The 24,121-nt window shown below is 44.1% G+C and overlaps 1 protein-coding gene across 1 annotated transcript in view; it reads left to right on the forward strand.

Annotated features, from left to right (window-relative positions):
* Window positions 1–16,001, forward strand: part of STX7 (syntaxin 7) — a 216,938-nt gene extending 200,937 nt beyond the window's left edge. The window contains exons 9-10 of the mRNA XM_063947824.1: window positions 10,443–10,525; window positions 15,419–16,001. Coding sequence (XP_063803894.1) covers window positions 10,443–10,525; window positions 15,419–15,517 — 182 coding nt within the window. The 3' untranslated portion in view covers window positions 15,518–16,001. The remainder of the gene's footprint in view (window positions 1–10,442; window positions 10,526–15,418) is intronic.
* The last annotated feature ends 8,120 nt before the right edge of the window (window positions 16,002–24,121 follow it).

Here is a 24,121-nt window from a genome sequence, read left to right on the forward strand (position 1 = left end):
GGGACCTTCAGTGACACAAGTCACAGGCGGTCGCGGCATTCGGGGAAAGGTGTTCCATGTGTAAACAAGGAACCCCTTTAAGTGCGTGGATCGGGTTTCCGGTTTGTTATTTTATTCAAGACCCTGGATTATGACAGATAAGAAGAGGACAGATCTACACTGGATTGGTTGTAAGTGTAATTTTTATTTGACAGGTACCCCGTGGATTCTGCTTGACAAGGGGACCGAGGGGCTCCGTGGGACAATAGGTAAGTATCAGGGACGTGCAGTCAGGGGAGGCAGTGCCTCCCCTGTCATTATGATTAAAATAATAGAAAGAAGATACATAAGACACACATTCTGTGTCATATGTATTGTACCCTCTTTATTTTAATTTAATCATTTTAGCCCATCTAATACGTTTGGCAGGCACTGACAGCTAGAGCCTCCCGTAGCTAGTGATAACGGGACAAAGCGGGGGGGGGGGGGGGGGGGGGCGGGCATGCGCTGGGCTGGAAAAGCCCATTACAAAAAGACTAGAATGCGGCACTTATACAAGTGCCTCGCTGGCAGGGAAAGCACGCCCCTGCTAGCGAGGCACCTGTGATTGGACAGCGGATCCAGTGCTGGATCCGCTGGTCCAATCACATAGACGCGGCCGGGAGAAGCGGCGCCGGGACCAGTCATACTGCTCCAGCTGCGGCGGCACCGGGATGCCCAGGAGTCCATGCGGGGCTGACTTCATTAAGTGCAGCTCCCCCTCCCTGCCTCCTTACTCACAGTATCCTTGCTGTTGCTGCCGCTGCTGGTCCGGCGCCTGTCACACACAGGCAGAGCCTGAAGACAGTGAGTGCAGCAGCAGCGGTACAGGGAGGAGGGGGAGAGCGGAACGGCAGATCTTCCTACTGTAATCTAGGTAAAGTGTTTTCCATGTCCCCCCCTCCCCCTACTAGCTAATGTGTGTGTTCCATGTCCCCCCCCCTCCCCCTACTAGCTAATGTGTGTGTTCCATGTCCCCCCCCCTCCCCCTACTAGCTAATGTGTGTGTTCCATGTCCCTCCCTCCCCCTACTAGCTAATGTGTGTGTTCCATGTCCCTCCCTCCCCCTACTAGCTAATGTGTGTGTTCCATGTCCCTCCCTCCCCCTACTAGCTAATGTGTGTGTTCCATGTCCGTCCCTCCCTCCCCCTACTAGCTAATGTGTGTGTTCCATGTCCCCCCCTCCCCCTACTAGCTAATGTGTGTGTGGCATGTCCCCCCCTCCCCCTACTAGCTAATGTGTGTGTGCCGTGTCCCCCCTCCCCCTACTAGCTAATGTGTGTGTGCCATGTCCCCCGTCCCCCTACTAGCTAATGTGTGTGTGGCATGCCCCCCCCCCCCACTAGCTAATGTGTGTGTTCCATGTCCCCCCCTCCCCCTACTAGCTAATGTGTGTGTGCCATGTCCCCCCCTCCCCCTACTAGCTAATGTGTGTGTGCCATGTCCCCCCTGCCCCTACTAGCTAATGTGTGTGTTCCATGTCCCCCCCTCCCCCTACTAGCAAATGTGTGTGTGCCATGTACCCCCCTCCCCCTACTAGCTAAAGTGTGTTCCATGTCCCCCGCTGGCCCAAACGCTGGCTAATGTGCACGGCGACAGCGGTGGGAAGCCACAGACCCAGCGTGAATTGAGCGGCGCCCGGTGCTCTCCTCCTCCGCCCTCTCTCAGACAGAAGCCCCTGCTTGACGGCCGGCGGCTGTGTAGAGCGCACAGCCGCTCACCGCCGCCAGCCACTCACCGCCACCAGCCGCAACAAATGAGTCAGGTAATGTTCACCTGCTGTCACCCTCTTTCCCTGTCGTTACTGTCCCTGTCCCTACTGTCACACTCTCTCTCCCTGTCGTCAATCTCTCTCCCTGCTGTCACTGTTGTCACTCTCTCTCCCTGCTGTCACTGTCGTCTCTCTCCCTGCTGTCACTATCGTCACTCTCTCTCTCCCTGCTGTCACTCTCTCTCCCTGCTGTCACTGTCGTCACTCTCTCTCCCTGCTGTCACTATCGTCACTCTCTCCCCCTGCTGTCACTATCGTCACTCTCTCTCTCCCTGCTGTCACTCTCTCTCCCTGCTGTCACTATCGTCACTCTCTCTCTCCCTGCTGTCACTCTCTCTCCCTGCTGTCACTGTCGTCACTCTCTCTCCCTGTCGTCACTCTGGCTCTCCCTGTCGTCACTCTGGCTCTCCCTGCTATCACAATTTCAGCTCATTCAGTGTGCTACAATGTGAATTTCGGCTCATTCAGTGTGCTACAATGTGAATTTCGGCTCATTCAGTGTGCTACAATGTGAATTTCGGCTCATTCAGTGTGCTACAATGTGAATGTCGGCTCATTCAGTGTGCTACAATGTGAGTTTCGGCTCATTCAGTGTGCTACAATGTGAATTTCGGCTCATTCAGTGTGCTACAATGTGAATTTCGGCTCATTCAGTGTGCTACAATGTAAATGTCGGCTCATTCAGTGTGCTACAATGTGAATTTCGGCTCATTCAGTGTGCTACAATGTGAATTTCGGCTCATTCAGTGTGCTACAATGTAAATGTCGGCTCATTCAGTGTGCTACAATGTGAATTTCGGCTCATTCAGTGTGCTACAATGTGAATGTCGGCTCATTCAGTGTGCTACAATGTGAGTTTCGGCTCATTCAGTGTGCTACAATGTGAATTTCGGCTCATTCAGTGTGCTACAATGTGAATGTCGGCTCATTCAGTGTGCTACAATGTGAATTTCGGCTCATTCAGTGTGCTACAATGTGAATGTCGGCTCATTCAGTGTGCTACAATGTGAATTTCGGCTCATTCAGTGTGCTATAATGTGAATTTCGGCTCATTCAGTGTGCTACAATGTAAATGTCGGCTCATTCAGTGTGCTACAATGTGAATTTCGGCTCGTACCATGTGCTATAATGTGAATTTCGGCTCCTACTGTGTGCTACAAGGTAAAAGGGGCACCAGTACTAGATAGTATAAGGGGTTCTACTACACTGGACACGCCACCTATTGGGTGACCACGCCCCCTTTTAGGCGCGCACATACTTGCATCCTTAACTGTTGCATACCCCCACCTCAAAATTTCCACTTCAAACACTATATATATATATATATATATATATATATATATATATATATATAAAAAATATATATCAGTGCCTCCCCAGCCAATGACCTCACCGCACGTCACTGGTAAGTATGTGAGTGTGTAAGTGTGCATGTATGTAAAATAAAGCTTTACTTTCACAGTGTGTGTGTGTTGTTGTTTTTTTTTATATTTTTTGTTGTTGTAGAAATACAGGTACCAGCAGGCCTGGTTATTTCCCTGCATGCTGATACTTGTTGTTCTCCAAGTACCCGCTTGCGGGGGAGGCTTGCTGGGACTTGTAGTTCTACAACAAAAACCAATATTCCTATTTTTACACAAAGGCTATCAGCCTCCCATTCACCCCCCACGGATGGGGGGGGGGGGGGGGAGAAGCCTCGGGCTTCACCCCTGGTCCTTGGGTGGCTAGAGGAGGGGGGACCCCTTGATTTAAGGGGTACCCACTCATCCAGGGTACCCCGGCCAGGGGTGACTAGTTGGGGGGGGGTAATGCCACGTCCGCAAGGACCTATATAAAAGTGTTCCCCGGCTGTGGCACTATCTCTCTGGCTAGTGGAGACTGGTGCTGGTTTAAAAAATACGGGGGACCCCTACATCTTTTGTCCCCCGTATTTTTTGAACCAGGAGCGAACGCAGAGCCCGGTGCTGGTTGTATAAATATGGGGGGACCCTACGCATTTTTTCCCCTGTATTTTTACAAACAGGGCCGGCTCAAAGAGCCAGAGGCTGGCTATACATAGAAGGAGGGACCCCACACAATTTTTTTTCTATAACGTCCTAGTGGATGCTGGGGACTCCGTAAGGACCATGGGGAATAGACGGGCTCCGCAGGAGACATGGGCACTTTAAGAAATAATTTAGATTCTGGTGTGCTCTGGCTCCTCCCTCTATGTCCCTCCTCCAGACCTCAGTTTGAATCTGTGCCCGGACGAGCTGGGTGCTGTTCAGTGAGCTCTCCTGAGCTTGCTGTAAGAAAGTATTTTGTTAGGTTTTTTATTTTCAGGGAGCTCTGCTGGCAACAGACTCCCTGCATCGTGGGACTGAGGGGAGAGAAGCAGCCCTACTCTCTGAAGAAAGCTCCTGCTTCTTAGGCTACTGGACACCATTAGCTCCAGAGGGATCGTACACAGGATCTCACCCTCGTCGTCCGATCCCAGAGCCGCGCCGCCGTACCCCTCGCAGAGCCGGAAGACAGAAGCCGGGTGAGCATAAGAAGCAAGAAGACTTCGAAATCGGCGGCAGAAGACTCCAGTCTTCACTGAGGTAGCGCACAGCACTGCAGCTGTGCGCCATTGCACCCACATACTCCGGTCACTGTAAGGGTGCAGGGTGGGGGGCGCCCTGGGCAGCAATTAGAGACCTCTTTGGCAATAGTTTGCATATATACAGTTGGGCACTGTATATATGTATGAGCCCCCGCCAAAAATTGTACATTAAAGCGGGACAGAAGCCCGCCGTCGAGGGGGCGGGGCTTCTTCCTCAGCACTCACCAGCGCCATGTTTTTTCTCCACAGCACCGCTGAGAGGAAGCTCCCCAGCCTCTCCCCTGCAGTTACATGGTAGAAGAGGGTAAAAAGAGAGGGGGGGCACATAATTAGGCGCAAAAATCAATATAAACAGCAGCTACTGGGTTAACATTAAGTTACTGTGTTATTCCTGGGTTAATAGCGCTGGGGTGTGTGCTGGCATACTCTCTCTGTCTCTCCAAAGGGCCTTATGGGGGAATTGTCTTCAGATGAGCATTCCCTGAGTGTGTGGTGTGTCGGTACGTGTGTGTCGACATATCTGAGGTAAAAGGCTCCCCTAAGGAGGAGAGGGAGCAAATGTGTGTGTGAGGGTATCTCCGTCGACAACGCCGACACCTGTTTGGATATGTGTAATTAAGTGCTAAGGTGAATTTATTGCACAAAAGATTAGAGAACAGACAGGGAATCTACCCATGTCTGTCCCTATGTCGCAGAGACCTTCAGAGTCTCTCAATGCTCACTATCCAAAATAATAGACACTGATATCGACACGGAGTCTGACTCCAGTTTCGACTACGATAATGCAAAGTTACAGCCAAAATGGCAGAAAAGTATTCAATATATGATTATTTTAATAAAAGATGATTTGCATATCACTGATGACTCATCTGTCCCTGACACAAGAGTACACATGTTTAAGGGGAAGAAAGCTGAGGTAAATTTCCCTTCTCTCATGATGAAAAAGAGCGGGAATCTCCAGACAAGAGACTGCAGTTTCCCACAAAGAATTCTCAGGGAGTATCCTTTCCCTACTAGGGCCAGGATACGATGGGAATCTTAACCTAGGGTGTCACGTTTGCCCAAAAGGTAGCCCTGACTTAACAGCTATCCTCAGGGATCCTGCAGATAGCGTGCACATTCTGGTACACTACTCAGACCGGCGATTGTGTCGGCATGGGTTTATAGCGCTGTAGCAGCGTAGTCAGATACCTTATCAGCAGAGATTGAGACCCTAGTGTATATATATATATATATATATATATATATATATATATATATGTGTGTGTGTGTGTGTGTGTGTGTGTGTGTATATATATAGAGATATATATATTAAAGATGCTGTCTTAAGAAATATATATATAAAACATGCCCAAAGAGACATTGGTCTACTGGGTTCTAGAGTCAACGCTATGTCGATTTCTGCTTGACGTGTCCTGTAGAATATGCAATGGACAGATGATGCCGATTTAAGAGGCATATGGAAGGCTGAGGATTGTGTGGAGAAGGGATCTCGGACCTGGTCTCCACAGCTATAGCTGGTAATTCTGATATTTTGCCTTATATTCCTCCACAGCCTAGGAAAGCACGACATTATCAATTGCAGCCTTTCGAACACAGAGATACAAGAAAGTCTGAGGTGCGTCCTTTCTTGCCAGAGGCAGGGGCAGAGGAAAGAAGCTGCACAACACAGCTAGTTCCCAGGAACAGAAGTCCTCCCCAGCCTCTACAAAATCCACCGCATGTCGCTGGGGCTCCACAGGCGGAGCTAGGCCCGGTGGGGGCACGTCTTCGTTCATTCAGCCACAAGTGGGTTCACTCCCTGTTGGATCCCTGGGCAATAGATTTTGTGTCTCAGGGATACAAGCTGGACTTTGAGGAGATGCCCCCTCACCGACAGCCCTGCCGGCTTCCCCCCACGAGAGGGAAATAGTGTTAACTGCAATTCACAAATTGTATCTTCAACAGGTGGTGGTCAAGGTTCCCCTCCTTCAACAAGGGGTTATTATTCGACCATGTTGTAGTCCCGAAACCGGACGGTTCGGTCAGACCCATATTGAATTTAAAATCCCTGAACATATATCTGAAAAGGTTCAAGTTCAAGATGGAATCGCTAAGAGCGGTCATCGCAAGCCTGAAAGGGGGAGATTTTATGGTGTCTCTGGACATAAAGGATGCATACCTTCATGTCCTCATTTATCCACCTCATCAGGCGTACCTCAGAATTGCGGTAAAGGATTGTCATTACCAATTTCAGACGTTGCCGTTTGGTCTCTCCACGGCCCCGAGAATATTCACAAGGTAATGGCGGAAATGATGGTGCTCCTGCGGAAGCAAGGTGTCACAATTATCCCGTACTTGGACGATCTCCTCATAAAAGCGAGATCAAGAGAGCAGTTGCTGAACAGCGTATCACTTTCTCTGGATGTGTAACGGCAACACGGCTGGATTCTATATATTCCAAAGTCGCAGTTGGTTCCTACAGCTCATCTGCTTCTCCTAGGCATGATCCTAGACACAGACCAGAAAAGGGTTTATCTCCTGATAGAGAGAGCTCAGGAGCTCATGACACTGGTCAGGAATCTATTAAAACCAAAACAGGTGTCAGTGCATTACTGCACTCGAGTCCTGGGAAAGATGGTGGCATCATACGAGGCCATTCCCTTCGGCAGGTTCCATGCGAGGACCTTCCAATGGGACTTACTGGACAAGTGGTCCGGATCACATCTTCAGATGCATCGGTTAATCACCCTGTCCCCCAGGGCCAGGGTGTCACTCCTGTGGTGGCTGCAGAGTTCTCACCTTCTAGAGGGACGCAGATTCGGAATTCAGGACTGGGTCCTGGTGACCACGGACGCTAGCCTCTGAGGGTGGGAAGCAGTCACACAGGGAAGACATTTCCAAGGTCTGGTCAAGTCAAGAGACTTGCCTTCACATCAACATCCTGGAACTAAGGGCCCTATACAGCGCCCTACGTCAAGCGGAGCACTTGCTTTGCGACCACCCGGTTCTGATTCAGTCAGACAACATCACCGCAGTGGCTCATGTGAACCGCCAAGGCGGCACAAGGAGCAGAGTGGCGATGGCAGAAGCCACCAGAATTCTTTGCTGGGCGGAGAATCACATAAGCGCTCTGTCAGCAGTGTTCATCCCGGGAGTGGACAACTGGGAAGCAGACTTCCTCAGCAGACACGACCTCCACCCGGGTGAGTGGGGACTTCATCAGGAAGTCTTCACACAGATCACATATCGGTGGGAACTGCCACAGGTGGACATGATGGCATCCCGCCTCAACAAAGAAACTACAGAGGTATTGCGCCAGGTCAAGAGACCCTCAAGCAATAGCGGTAGACGCCCTAGTGACACCGTGGGTGTTCCAGTCGGTCTGTGTATTTCCTCCTCTTCCTCTCATACCCAAGGTGCTGAGGCTAATAAGAAAAAGAGTAGTGAGAACAATCCTCATTGTTCCAGATTGGCCACGAAGGACCTGGTATCCAGATCTGCAAGAAATGCTCACAGAGGACCTGTTGCCTCTTTTTCTAAGACAGGACCTGTTGCAACAGGGGCCCTGTCTGTTCCAAGACTTACCGCGGCTGCGTTTGACGGCATGGCGGTTGAACGCCGGATCCTAGCAAAAAAGGGCATTCCGGACGAGGTCATTCCTACGCTGATAAAGGCTAGGAAGGGCGTGACAGCTAAACATTATCACCTTATATGGCGAAAATATGTTTCTTGGTGTGAGGCCAGGAATGCTCCTACCGAGGAATTCCAGCTGGGCCGTTTCCTCCACTTCCTACAGTCGGGAGTGAATTTGGGCCTGAAATTAGGCTCCATTAAGGTCCAGATTTCGGCCGTATCCATTTTCTTTAAAAAAGAGTTGGCTTCTCTACCAGAAGTTCAGACGTTTGTAAAGGGAGTGCTGCATATTCAACCTCCTTTTGTGCCTCCAGTGGCACCTTGGGATCTTAACGTGGTGTTAAGTTTCCTGAAATCACACTGGTTTGAACCACTTAAAACGGTGGAGTTAAAATATCTCACGTGGAAGGTGTTCATGCTATTAGCCTTGGCTTCGGCTAGGTGTGTGTCAGAATTGGCGGCTTTGTCACATAAAAGCCCCTATCTGGTTTTCCATATGGATAGAGCAGAATTGCGGACCCGTCCACAATTTCTGCCAAAAGTGGTGTCATCTTTTCATATGAACCAACCTATTGTGGTGCCTGTGGCTACTCGTGACTTGGAGGATTCCGAGTTACTGGATGTGGTCAGGGCTTTGAAGGTTTATGTAGCCAGAACGGCTAGAGTCAGGAAAACTGAGTCGCTGTTTATCCTGTATGCATCCAACAAGCTGGGTGCTTCTGCTTCAAAGCAAACTATTGCTCGCTGGATCTGTAACACGATTCAGCAGGCTCATGGATTGACGCTGCCAAAATCAGTTAAAGCCCATTCCACTAGGAACGTGGGCTCTTCTTGGGCGGCTGCCCGAGGGGTCTCGGCATTACAACTATGCCGAGCTGATACTTGGTCAGGTTCAAACACTTTTGCAAAGTTCTACAAGTTTGATACCCTGGCTGATGAGGACCTATTGTTGCTCAATCGATGCTGCAGAGTCATCCGCACTCTCCCGCCCGTTTTGGGAGCTTTGGTATAATCCCCATGGTCCTTACGGAGTCCCCAGCATCCACTAGGACGTTAGAGAAAATAAGATTTTACTTACCGGTAAATCTATTTCTCGTAGTCCGTAGTGGATGCTGGGCGCCCGTCCCAAGTGCGGACTTCCTCTGCAATACTTGTATATAGTTATTGCTGCAATAAGGGCTATGTTATTGTTGCATCAGGGTTGAACTGATGCTCTGTTGTTGTTCATACTGTTGACTGGGTAAGTTTATCACAAGTTATACGATGTGATTGGTGTGGCTGGTATGTATCTTGCCCTGGATTACCAAAATCATTTCCTTGTACTGTCAGCTCTTCCGGGCACAGTTTCTCTAACTGAGGTCTGGAGGAGGGACATAGAGGGAGGAGCCAGAGCACACCAGAATCTAAATTCTTTCTTAAAGTGCCCATGTCTCCTGCGGAGCCCGTCTATTCCCCATGGTCCTTACGGAGTCCCCAGTATCCACTACGGACTACGAGAAATAGATTCACCGGTAAGTAAAATCTTATTTTTTTCTACTTTTAACTCTTTAAACACTACTCATAATGTACACAATGAAGCCCTGCACGGTTCTCAATGATCCAACTGGGCTTCATTGTGTTATGTCCGGCAGTGTTTTACTCATCACTCCCGTAAAACACTGCCCAACAATACGAATCACATCGACATCGGAAAATACGAAACAAGAAAACTCGGCAGCTTAGTAAATTACCGAAATTGGATTCAAGTAGTTGCAAAAAAATACGACCGATAAAAATCGAGATCAAACACCCACCAAATCGCCTGAAACATGAAGCTTAGTAAATAAACCCCTTGGCGTCTGTCTCACACATAATATAACTGCAAATATGCCTGCTTGTTTTAATGTGCACCCGCCAAATACCTTATAGCGTTTAAAGGTACACTAGTCACCTGACACTGGCTAATAAAATACTAAGGAACAGCTGACACAGGTTTAGGACAATTGAGTCTTCATAGGGATGCATGAAAAGCTTGTGGACACAGTTAGTAAGAGTTAACCATAGATTAACCCTGCAATATACAAACAGATATAAAACCACAGCACTCGTCACCCCAGAAGCGGGGTACATGACTGCACTTAACACTCATAGGGTGGGGTGCATGTAGCCCATGACCACATACTTAAATACAAACAGAAAATTTAGCACTCGCTTATATAAGTGAGCTTGTAATGGTGAGTGCTGAATTTTCTGTTTGTATTTATTTAAGTATGTGGTCATGGGCTACATGCACCCCACCCTATGAGTGGTAAGTGCAGTCATGTACCCCGCTTCTGGGATGGCGAGTGCTGTGGTTTTATATCTGTATGTGTGTATGTATATATTATATATATATATATATATATATATATATATATATTAGATACTGTAGCTATATAGATGTGATACTAATGACCCTTTTGTGCTATCATGCAGACAGCATAGAGGCCAATGTAGAAAGTGCTGATGTACATGTTCAACAAGCTAACCAACAACTGGCCAGAGCAGCAGAGTATCAGGTAAGAGGTGCTAAATCTTTTCAGAAATAACCGAGTTGATGTTGTGCTGCCTTATTCCATGAGTCATTTCATATGCAATGCCCAACCATATGATAACATATGATGGTTCCACTGGCTTAAATAACATAATTTATTAATACAACAACATTTAAAGTGAAGCTTCCTTGTCTACGTGAGGTCTGGTCATACTGAGAACAGGAGAAAAACACTGAACAGTTATTTTGTTGGTGTTATTACATTCAATAATTAATCCATTCACTTTGTTTAACTGTAAAAATATGAAATATATTACTGATAAAGTGGAGCTAAATCAAAAAGTAAAACAGGTTATTCAGAGTGATAGACGGTTAATCTACACTGACGGTCAGTCAGGCACCATCTCTTTTGTCGTGACGGATTGCACCTGACTGAGGAGGGGGCAGCGGTGCTAGGGGGAAGGATGGTTAGAAGGTTGGAGGAGATTTTAAACTAGGAGCCTGGGGGGAGGGTTTAGCTAGAAACTACGGGTCATGCAGTGAGAATAGTGGGGATGGCGGTAGTAAACGAAATGGGGGAGAAGTTGGGGGAAGGGTAAGAGCAGGCGGTAAGGTTACTAACATGGGTACTAAAAGAGATTTTACCAAAGCACTAACCAATGACGATTACAGGTCATCATTGCTGCATAAGGTGAAAGATGTCCCTAACGCAAGTGAAAATACTTATCTTAGTTGTATGTATGTAAACGCCAGAAGCATTACTGGTAAAAAGGGTGAACTAGAAATACTTGCAGCAAGCAAACAGTATGATATTATAGGCATTACTGAAACTTGGTGGGACGAATCTCATGATTGGACGGTCAATCTAGAGGGCTATACACTGTTTAGGAGAGACAGACTAAATAAAAAGGGTGGAGGGGTGTGTCTTTACGTAAAGCCATTTTTAAAACCTGATATATGGGAAGATATTCAGGAGGGGACTGTAGACACTGTCGAGACATTATGGGTAGAAATTGCATGCGGGGAAAAAGGAATAAAAAAGTTAGTATTGGGTGTATGCTATAGGCCGCCTGGTATCAACGCATCTGATGAGGAAATGTTACTAAAGCAAATTGAAAGAGCAGCAGGAGTAGGAGACATAGTAGTGATGGGAGATTTTAACTATCCAGAGATAAACTGGAAAAACGATTCATGTGATACTGCTAGGGGCAATATGTTTTTAAACACACTTAATGATAACTACTTAGTCCAACTAATTGAGGAACCAACTAGGTACAATGCAATCTTAGACCTGGTATTAACAAACAATGGGTATTTGGTATCAGGTATTATAGTAGGGGAACCCATAGGAAATAGCGACCACAATATGGTCACATTCAATATCAGTTTCCATAAACAGCCCTATACTGGCTCAACTAGGACTCTAAACTTTAGCAAAGCAAATTTTGAAAAGATGAGGGTATTTTTCAGGGATATTGAATGGGAAGGTTTGTTTTTAGGAAAAAATACTATGGAGAAATGGGAGGTACTAAAATTCCTGCTAGCTAAAAATACACTCAAATTTATTCCTATGAGCAGCAAAAAAAGGAATAAAAATCATAAACCGATGTGGCTTAACAAAAAGATTAAGGAATTTATGGGCAAGAAAAGGCGAGCATTTAAAAAATACAAATCTGACGGGGAAGCAGAGTCATTTCAGCACTATAAGGAATGTAACAAAATTTGCAAAAAGGAAATAAGAGCGGCTAAAGTAGAAACTGAAAAACTAGTAGGAAAGGAAAGCGAATCCCAAAAAATTCTTTAAATACATTAATAACAAGAGATTAAAGAAGGAGAGTATAGGCCCTTTAAAAGACAAGTTGGGAGTCTTAAGCAAAAATGATAATGACATAGCGGACACACTAAATGAGTTTTTTTCAACAGTATTTACTAGAGAGGACCCAATTCAGGGACTGAGACAATCTCATTAATGAGAATATCCCACTGATAGGTACTTATTTAAGCGAGGAAGTAGTCTGTGACCGATTAAAACATTTAAAGATTAATAAATCACCAGGTCCCGATGGTATTCACCCAAGGGTTCTAATGGAGCTTCACTCTGAACTGGCAAAACCGCTATTTTTGATCTTTAAGGATTCAGTTATATCAGGTATGGTTCCCAAAGACTGGCGTATAGCGGAAGTAGTGCCTATATTCAAAAAGGGAAGTAAAGCTGAACCAGGTAATTATAGACCAGTTAGTCTTACATCTATAGTGGGGAAAGTATTGGAAGGTATTCTAAGAGATAGTATTCAGAAGTTCCTTGAAGTCAATAAGGTCATTAAAAGGAATCAACATGGGTTTATGAAGGACAGATCCTGTCAAACCAACTTACTTGGCTTTTATGAAACAGTAAGCGCAAACCTAGATCAGGGTAAAGACGTGGATGTAATCTTTTTAGACTTTGCCAAAGCGTTCGATACTGTACCACACATGAGACTTATCTACAAGCTACAAGAATCAGGGCTAGGAAGCACAATAAGCACTTGGGTCAAAAACTGGTTAGATAATAGGGAGCAGCGCGTTGTGGTTAATGGATCTTTTTCAACTTGGACTGAAGTGCTAAGTGGTGTGCCGCAAGGCTCAGTATTAGGACCGCTATTGTTCAATATTTTCATTAACAACCTAACAGAAGGTCTAGAGAGCATGGTGTCAATTTTTGCAGATGATACCAAATTGTGTAAGGCTATAAATACAGAGGAGGATGCCGAGTCTCTTCAGAACGACTTAGTTAAATTAGAAGCATGGGCAGCCAAATGGAGAATGCGCTTCAACACAGACAAGTGTAAGGTAATGCACTGTGGTAACAAGAACATAAATTACACCTACCTACTAAATGGGGTAAAATTAGGGGATTCTGTACTGGAAAAGGACTTAGGTGTCCTCATAGATAGCAAACTAAGCAGTAGTACCCAAAGTAGGACTACAGCAAAGAAGGCTAATAAGATATTAGCATGCATAAAACGGGGTATTGATGCTAGGGACGAGAGTATTATACTCCCGTTATATAAATCACTAGTGAGGCCACACCTTGAATACTGTGTACAATTCTGGGCACCGCACTACAAAAAGGATATCCTGGAGCTAGAAAAGGTTCAGAGGAGGGCGACCAAACTAATTAAGGGCATGGAGACGATGGAATACAAGGAAAGGCTTGAAAGACTAGGCATGTTTACATTGGAAAAGCGGAGACTAAGAGGGGATATGATCAACATCTACAAATATATGGGGACAATACACAGAGCTTGCGCGGGACCTGTTTTTGGTTAGATCAACACAGAGGACTCGTGGACACTCGCTCAGGTTAGAGGAGAGGAGATTCCGCACAATACGGCGTAAAGGCTTTTTCACGGTAAGGACAATACGTGTTTGGAATTCCCTGCCTGAGGGAGTTGTAATGGCGGAATCTGTCAACACCTTTAAGAATGGGTTAGATAAATTCCTAATGGATAAGGATATCCAGGGGTATGGTGCATAGTCATGCATTATAGTTACTATAAATAGGGATAAAATGCAACTGCTGACATCAGCATCAGTCAGAAATTTTAGTCAAATCATCATGCATAGGAGACCACAAATAGGTTGAACTCGATGGACAATTGTCTTTTTTCAACCTCAGATACTTTGTTACTATGACGTAGATTGTACAGTGTTGGCTTTTATAGAATGGTGTTTCAAGATGCATTGCACTATATAAGTTGTATTCAACAGTAGATAATAGCTAAGAAATATATACCAAATAAGCATTTTGCTTTAGCCCTTTGCTAGAATATATACTTTTAATAGGGGTATTAGTTATACCATGCCATGGCGTGACATGGTAGCGCCAGGCTTCTTTTATGCTACTTATTTCATTAAAATGCGTCTTATTCGCAAAACATTGCTGGTAGGATGCACAAGCAGATTTTGCTTATTAAAATGATATGCGGCATGCCTACATTCTGTGCGCAACCGCAGTTGTATTTACATACATACGAAGGGCTACGCTACAGTGTTTTCCTAGAAAACACTGTAAAATAGCATTTCATATGCAGATACAGGTGTGCTCGCACAGAGAATATAGGCATGCCGCATATCATTTTAATCAGCAGGGTCTGCTTGTGCATCCTATTCACATTTTCATCAAAAAAAGTTGCCCAACGCTAACGATTTGCACAAGACCTGTTTTCTCACTCACGCCAGGCATCTCTTGCTGTGCTGCGTGTTGAAGCACATTTGTATGTGGCCAGCAATTTGCATTCCTAAGTACAGTGGCAACTAGAGCACAGTATGAGTATGTTAAGTGCATGTCACCATAAGTCATCACACAACATACCACCTACATAGAAGAACCATTTTAGAATGCAATCCATGTTAAAAATCTAATGTACAAAAGTTACACCCACATGGTGACCATATCTTATAACGTATTTGATTTTTGAGCAGTTTACCTTGAATTAAGCTTGTGGGTGGTATATACAGGAGACTGAGTGCCATTTAGTTGATTCTGATGGTTCTCAATGGTACACATTACTGACACCTTTTTTAGTTAATACATTTTCATTTTATAATTACTTTCAGAAACAGGAAGAAATCAGTGAATTAATTTCAGAAATGAAAGTGTCTGAAGACTTATCCAGAAAATGAAAGTTATTATAAATCTTGTATCAAGTATTCACTTTATTTGCGTACCCGTACCTTTTTTCATAGATAAAAAAAAAAAAAAAATAGTTACAAGTAATATAAAAGTATGTGAGCAAAACGCAAGCACATCTCACAAAGAAAATGTATTTTATATTTTCAGTTTTTTAACATGTGGTAGAAGGTATTTTCTCACCTGTATGTGTTGGCTGCAGTCCATTTGCTAATGTTTTTTAATCTGTTTTTCTTTGTGTCCCAGCGCAAGTCCCGGAAGAAGATCTGCATTATCATCATTGTACTTGTTCTACTTGTAGTAATCATTGCACTAATTATCTGGGGAACAACGAAATCTAACTAGCTGCCTGAAGAATAAATTCCTCATGTAATCATGTCTTTATATTCCAACTCTGTACTACAGATCATTGGAGAAGTAACTTGCACATTTCAGAAAAATACATTACCATACACAGTTGGGTTTTATATAACTTTCTTAAAAGACACACTATATTGCTTGTCACAATATACAGTTTTAGAGCTATTTCCTTGTGCTGTAGCACATGCCAAATAACTGGCTGTTACTTTTCTTTAGCCTTTTTTTGGCACTAGCCTGAAACATTATATCTGATTTACTTACAACATCTGTGCCATATCTGCAAAGTTGAAACAACAACCTCCTAACATGTTGCAAACTTAAATTTCTGAATATTTGACATTATAAAATGATTTTGAAAAATAATTAAGTGTCTGTTTAAAATCAGAATCAAATCAGAAACAAAGATTCATGTAATACTATAAATACAAAATAAATTGGTCATGTTACAGTGCCAAACCTTAAACTCTAAGGGATGTTTTTACCATACCGTGCATATTCCTTATAAAAAAAAAAAAAAAATTCTTGATTTGTGGATGCAGTTTAGTAAATATACCCTATATCTATGTCTAATTCTCTGCAACTGTACGGGGTATTATTTTAAAATTGTCTGCACTAAAGGGAGAAACCAAGACTGGCTTTGGAGCTGGTACAAGACCACAGCTTCCAATGTGCTCACAAACCTAGTGTAATTTGTTAGCTTTGGGGAAGCCAAAGGTTGCGGATATAAGATGATGCTGGGGTTACTTTTTGCTACAGCACCTCATGCCAAAAAAGTGCCGTCGCTGGCAGGCTGTCCTCTTTTTGTGCCAATCTGTGGTGGTCACTAGGCAGTATTCGGTTTATTTGTAAACAAACTCAATTAAGAGGGATATCCAATAGCAGGACTAATTGTCCCACCGGAGGCTATCTAATTAGCCCTGATAAGCCGTCGCAAAAAAACAGCTTATCTGGAATTTTTTTTCACCTGTATCAGGCAGGCAAAACCAAATCCCCGGAAACAGCCCCATTTCCATGCGAAAACATGGCTGTTTCTAGCGAAAACACACAGGTTTCACTGAACCTGTGTGTTTTCAGGGGATAATGTATTTTTTTTTTTTTTTTACAGGCGACCAAATTGGATAGCCTGTAGAAAAAAAAAAAGTATCTGTCAAACATCAGAAAAAACTGAAAAAGGACGTTTATCGCACTCGATATTGTTTCACCTCTAATTGGATATCCCTCTAAGTGTTTACTTCTAACAGGCAGCTGGTAAGACGTGCTATGAGAGCCAACCACAAGTACTCTATCACTGCCTATATTTCTCAGCAAATGTATTATTGAATTGCTACATCAGGTAGACACTCGAACAGAAAGGTGATCACCAATTGAAATGAATGGACAGCATAAGAAGAAATGCTAGATATGGCATTTTATGTACATTGCCCAATAAGTTACAGAAACATAATTGTCCTGTATTTGAGATGTAAATATACATATCTTATAGCCATATAGTATGACTAAGGATTAATTCATGGCTCTTACTAGCCTGCGTATATTCAAAAAAGGCACAAGCTGTGTGTGAAGGATGTTACTTATGCATTGTCTTATGTAAAGCACAAGATTTATATATTTGTGACTATGCCCATGGGTAGAGTAATATGCTCAAACATACTAGTCAACATGTACTGTATACTATTACCAACTATCAATCCACAGTTTTAATTTAAAGGAATTCACATACAGTATCATCTGTACATTGAAAAATTATTATTTGTATTTTTATGTATACTGTATGCAGCTTTCCAGAATTGTGCAAGTTTTTCTTGGTAAATTAAATTAACTTTAATCATTCAGTGCACTTCCTAATGTATACTATTATTTGCCAGACTTTCAACAATTTTTGTTACAGTTATATGTGATTTTAATTGTAATTTTTTTTAACTTGAAATAATGTTACTAAACTAGACACAGATATAGTTTATACTGTAACTGATGCATTTGATCATTTGTCCTATTAGAGATTGATCTGTCCTTTTTTATATTTAAAAGTGATTATGAGCAAGCAATCTATGTGGTTTTTCATTCAAAAATTTCCATTATTATTATTATTATTATTATTTTTCTAATTTCTGAAGCTGAACTATATCATAGTGGATGTATTTGGAAGCAGTCACTGAAGACTTCTGGGGAGTATATATAAGCAGTGCATCTTCCATCATATGGCTATGGACACGCCATCCGTAAATGATTTCCCTTCTATAAATATTAACATACCAATATACAAAAGAAAAGCTACTAAAACACTGTAGGTGACAAATCTTGAATTATTTGTGGATTAGGTTGGCATTTATGTTATAGCCATATGGTACATGCTTGTGCCGCCTTTAACCAGGATCCATTCAAGATACCGATGCTGGAATCGAGAACAGATCAGGATCCCAATGTCGGAATACCAACAGCCGGAATCCCAAAGGTAAGTATAGCCGAGAGGGTTAGGGTTTAACTGCTGGGGGTGGGGGGTTAGGTTTGGGCACTAAGGGGGGCATGTTATGCTGTGGAAATGGGGGAAGTATTAGGCACTAAGGTGGAGGTGAGGGTGGTGGTGGGGGGGGGGTTAATACTTACCTATTGTGACTGCCGGCATCCCGTCCACCGGGATTGCATACCGATCCCCTTTAACCTACCTGATATCACTTTGGGGGTAAAGCAGGCCTCCACTTTTCGGAGTGTTTAAGCAGGAAAACTTAAAACGGAAATATTAATATTTAAATCACGCCATGGCCTTTTTTTGCTTTGGAAAATGTTGCAGTTTTAAATCTCCATGTCACAAACTCTCAGGTGGATTTAGAGGATGCAGACTGCAATTAAGGGATTGGCAGAGATCCATTTCAGGTACACGGAGTCTCACCAGTTCACCAGACCCCCCCCCCCCCCCCCCCCCCCCCCCCCAAGGATGTTTTGGCTTTGTTGCACCCGATATGCAGGTCATTGCCCTCTGACTAAGGGGGTCATTCCGACCCGTTCGCACGCAGCGGTTCTTCGCTGCAGTGCGAACGGGTCAGAAATGCGCATTGCGCACGTGCGGTGTTACCAGGCAACGGCGCCACCAGCGAGGGATGTGATCGCAGCGGCGATCGCAAGAAGACTGACAGGCGGGAGGCGTTTCAGGGCGGATACCCACTGTTTTCCAGGCATGGTGGATCCAGGTGTTTGGAAGGCGGATGTCTGACGTCAGGACCGGAACCTTCATCGCTGGATCCGTTGCACTGGTGAGTAACTGCAGCCCTGGTCTTGTTTTACTTGAAACTTTTTTAGCATAGCTGGTGCAGCCCTGCTATGCTAAAATACACTCCCCCATAGGCGGCGTCAGGTTGATCGCACGAGCAGCAAAAAGTTGCTACGTGCGAACAACTCGGAATGACCCCCTAAGTTCCCAAGTATGGGGCTGACATACTGTGGAGCTGGTTTAGTAATTTGCTGTGAGATGTTTAACGTGGAGACGACTGGCACAGACATGGTCAGGATATGAAGGGAAGGTCAGGAACAGATGCTGCACTAGGACAACAGGAATCAGTAATGGAACACTGGGAGGACAGGAATCAAGAACGAATTGCACAGGCAAAACACTGGTAGCACAAGGCTGAACACTAAAGCAAGGTATCTGAGCCCATACTCTAGCACTCTCTTGTGATCAGAGACTCCTTTTTATAGGGAGGGGATTAAAATTTAGCGCTAAATGTGACGTCATGCTTGGCAAGCTTGTCTCTTTAAATTTTGCATAGGTCGGCGCACGTGCCTCTAGGGGAGCTTTGGCCTCCTGTGCACACAAACACACTGTACGCAGAGGAGGGAGTCAGAAGCAAAGACCTCAGCAGTGGGCGCCAGAGGGGACACCACTTGCTGCCTGTCCCTGACCAGGACCCCAGCCCTGATGGACATGGTAAGAGGACACCTGTGTCCGGCAGGCTGTGACACACCTGCTTAAACACTCCAAAAAGCAGCGCAGAGCTTAGTATATTTATCCCTTAACCATTTTATTCCACTGTGTTTCTTTGAAAGCAACAAAATAATGGCTCTCTGCTTTATACGATATTAATTCGTACATTCATTCCAGTTTAGCTTTATTTTACCAAATCTGTTCTAATGTATGACTGAAAAGGATTTAGTTCTGCAAGACTACAACTTTTACTTTTTTCTTTTCCTGCAATTATATTTTACTAAGCAATAACAGCCTTTTATAATGTGCTGTTTGAGTTTATTGAGGGCTTAAGTCCTGTACTCGTTCCTGTGCTTGCTGGTTTTCAGTTTTGAAGTGATGTGATGAAGTCTATCTGAGGACATTAGCACAGCTTTGTATAATATGTGACTTTTGAAAGTTCATGTTTTTCCATTTGAAGTATGTAATCATTTGTGTTTTTGAGACTGTTAAAGCTGCTGTGAAGATTTGTAATAAGACCACATGTTTTGTAAACTTAACATGTATTAAATGTCCAACCAAAAAAGTGTAGTTTAAGTGTAATTTACTAAAGTGCATTTTTTTTTTAGAAGTGGTGATGTTGCTCATAGTAACCAATCAGATTCTAGCTATTATCGTGTAGAAGGTGCTAGATAAGTAGATTCTAATTGGTTGCTATGGGCACCAACTCCACTTCTAAAAACCTGCACTTTAGTAAATATACCCCCAAATGTTATATGTGGATTCTAGTCTACTGTGTGGTCACCTAACGGTCTGAAAATATGAATAATGGTTGTAATAATAACATAATGATAATAAACAAAATATATTTGACATGTGATTTAAAACTCACTGTTTTTTTATGCATTTAACAGAACTTATTAATCCATTCGGTGACCTGAATCTAGCTCAGACCATAAGAAATGCACATTTACTTTTTAGTAATGTTTAGCAGGACTGTATATTGAATTTAAATAAGGTTTGGAAGTACTGTACAGTCTGTTTTCCTTGGAGCTTCGTTTCACATAGAGGTTCATAATAAATATGAAAAATAAGGTGGATATACCACCAATACTCCCGGCGCAATCATCAAAATGTTTCTTTCACTCTGATCAAAATTCACCAGCTGCACAAACAGAGGCTTTGCAAGAGCTGAATTTGGAAAGCGATATATACAAGAAGTGAGTGATATATATATATATATATGTGTGAATCAGACCAGAGTAAATGGTTAACAGGTTTTTTGCCTTCACTCATAAAATCCAAGAGACTTGTTTAAAGTACAAACATTTACTAAAGCACATACATTGTGGTCTCCTGCTGCTTCTGTTGCTGTGCCGCACATTGTGGTATCCAGCCGCTACTGCTGCCGTGCTGCCCATTGTGGTCCTCAGGCACTCCGACTGCCGTGCCGCCTACTGTCTGGAAGCCTGCAAACCTACCCGCCAGTATAAGATCCCTGCACTAGTGCTAAGTGGCGGCGGAGGGGTAACTATTAATTACAAACTCCCCAACACAAATCCCGCTTGATCGGGTAAAAAATATATATATATAATCTGCTGGAAATCCTGCACTCTCATCCACAATATGGATAGTCCTTTAGTGGTGGGTGCTCCCAATGGGCCGGGTTGGTCCACAAATATACCGCAAAAGTTCCAAAGATTTGGAGGTGCACTCTCACAAAGACAACTCTTGTATCAGCTTCTCATTTAGATCACCATTATTTTATTGACGACGTTTCGGTCTGGTCACAGGCCTTTATCAAGACAGGTGATGTAATATGTCACATATTCAATGCTTTTGACAAATCAGATAAATCTGCAAATAGACAGTAATGACAATTACAAACAATAAGCCTCACCGGCCCCTATCAGGGCCAATTCACAAACACAGATCCACCACCAATATCCACCTTAAGGTGAAAAAAACATTCAATCATGTGTACGGATGAAGTGAGTTCACAAATACCTTGAGGACCTGCTGTTGTCCACAAACTCTCGCAAGGGTTACAGGGTCACATGATTTTAAAATCATACTTGAAAAAAATCCATACTGTCAAAAAAGAACCAATACATATAGCCATAAATCCATGTGTGGTTTACAAACAATGCCGATCTGACCATATTTAACCGAGTAAATTCAAATACCTGGCTCAGGTGGCCTAGATGTATGGATGCAGCAGCTTCAATAACAAGGCTGACGCCTATAGCCGTCCAGCTGCGAATGGCAATCTATCCAAACAACAATAGTTTCAGTATCTAATATCATATTCATGGTCATGGCAACATCACTCAGGCAAAACAAAGTATGTAAATACTTACATCTGACAGGAGCCGCTGGCACGCACTGCTGCATGCTGGCTCACTGTCAGTGAACTCTATTTAAGCTTCCCGGACCGGAAGTACCCTCAGTTACCGGAAGTAACTATCACCAATGAAGCGAACTCCAAAACAACTCCCTCCAACAATCCCCCACGCGAGAGACCAAACCACAGATCCCCCAAACAAGCCACTGCAGTCGCCGCAAGTCGAGCACAGACAATGCGCCCACCAGGACGGCGCTGCACACCAAGCACCTTTCAATTCATCTCACTTCCGGGCGTGTCAACTCCCGGAAGTGCGTCACTATGCGTTCCACCGCTCATCAGCGGGGACGCACGAACCCTGCATCATCATGCGTTCCAATGCCAGCCGGTGGGGACACGCCCAGCGGCGCGCAGTCATAGACTGTCTTACTAGTGACACTGTGGGTAAACAAGTGTTCTGGTCTGTATCACCTCACGGGAATGCTGCGCTGTGCGTGCCTCCTCACATAGAGGTGGAACGCTCTAGCACAGCTCCACAATTCCCTTTCAACTAACTATTGGTTAGATGTACTAATCATTCATCTACCTCACTCCAATACATTCTGCATCTGTGACTGCAGAAAAGCTATTAACACATAATGCTAATCGGGAATTTAGGAAAGACATTAAAATACTTAAGGTATGTGTTGATACTGGGTCAACCTATAATCAGAGCTTGGTGTTGTCTGGAAGAAGGAGCTAACAGCTCCGAAACGTCACAATAAATGGACCAGCATATTTATTCATTTCAAACCCTGTGAGTGCCGTTTGTACCGATTTTGGAGATCTATATATATATATATATATATATATATATATATATACACATAATATATGCAATCATCCTGTACTGGGACGCCAGTGACAGGTAGATCTGAGACTATATCCCCTCTGGGGTTGTGAGACTTTATTGTTTCATATTGCAGGCACCAATATATGCTATGATTAATTAGCAGCTGTTCTAAATGACATTGAGCATTTCTATAAAGAGCTAATTACCTTTACAATTTGAATAATGGCCCTCATTCCGAGTTGTTCGCTCGGTATTTTTCATCGCATCGCAGTGAAAATCCGCTTAGTACGCATGCGCAATGTTCGCACTGCGACTGCGCCAAGTAACTTTACTATGAAGAAAGTAATTTTACTCACGGCTTTTTCTTCGCTCCGGCGATCGTAATGTGATTGACAGGAAATGGGTGTTACTGGGCGGAAACACGGCGTTTCAGGGGCGTGTGGCTGAAAACGCTACCGTTTCCGGAAAAAACGCAGGAGTGGCCGGGGAAACGGTGGGAGTGCCTGGCCGAACGCTGGGTGTGTTTGTGACGTCAACCAGGAACGACAAGCACTGAACTGATCGCACAGGCAGAGTAAGTCTGGAGCTACTCTGAAACTGCTAAGTAGTTAGTAATCGCAATATTGCGAATACATCGGTCGCAATTTTAAGAAGCTAAGATTCACTCCCAGTAGGCGGCGGCTTAGCGTGTGTAACTCTGCTAAATTCGCCTTGCGACCGATCAACTCGGAATGAGGGCCAATATTGGCTTAATCACTTGCAACTTTTATTGGTATTTTACTGAGCTTTTATTTATGGCATAATTGTGCTAATGTATGTTCTGATTCCTGTGTGATAAGTATTTTAATTGTGGCTGCTACAATTGTCTCAGCATTTTATTAAATTGAAACTATGTACAGTATGTGCTTTAGTAAATGTTTGTACTTTAATCAGAATCAGCTTTATTGGCCAGGTATACTTGCGTATACTAGGAATTTGTCTTCGGTTTGCTATACAACAGCCAAGTAGGTAACAGGTAAGCAGGTGTGTGTGTGTGTGGGGGGGGGAAGTAAAGTTACACAGATAGGTATACCGTAGGAACACAAGTTAGTTACATGTACGTCTAGTCAGTCAATGTTCAGGAGTTCAGCAGGCGGACCGCTTGGGGAAAGAAACTTTAGAGGCTTCTGGTGGATCTGACGGGGACAGCCCTGTAACGGCTGCCTGAAGGAAGCAAGTTAAACATGCTGTGGCCGGGGTGTAGCTGGTCTTTTACTATCTTCATTGCCCGCTTTTTAGCTCTGGACAAGTACAGGTCCTGGACTGAGGGAAGGTCGGCCCCGATGATCTTCCCTGCGGTTCTGATCACCTTTTGGAGCCTGCATCTGTCCCTCGCGCTGGCGGAGCTGTACCATACGAGTATCGAGGAGCACAGTACCGACTCCACAATCGCGGAGTAGAAGAGGAGCAGAAGCTTCTGTGGGATGTTGAACTTCCTTAGTTGCCTGAGGAAGAACAACCTCTGGATTTTATGTCTCT

Source organism: Pseudophryne corroboree, chromosome 12 (genome assembly GCF_028390025.1).
Source record: "Pseudophryne corroboree isolate aPseCor3 chromosome 12, aPseCor3.hap2, whole genome shotgun sequence".
Classification (NCBI taxonomy): Eukaryota; Metazoa; Chordata; class Amphibia; order Anura; family Myobatrachidae; genus Pseudophryne; species Pseudophryne corroboree.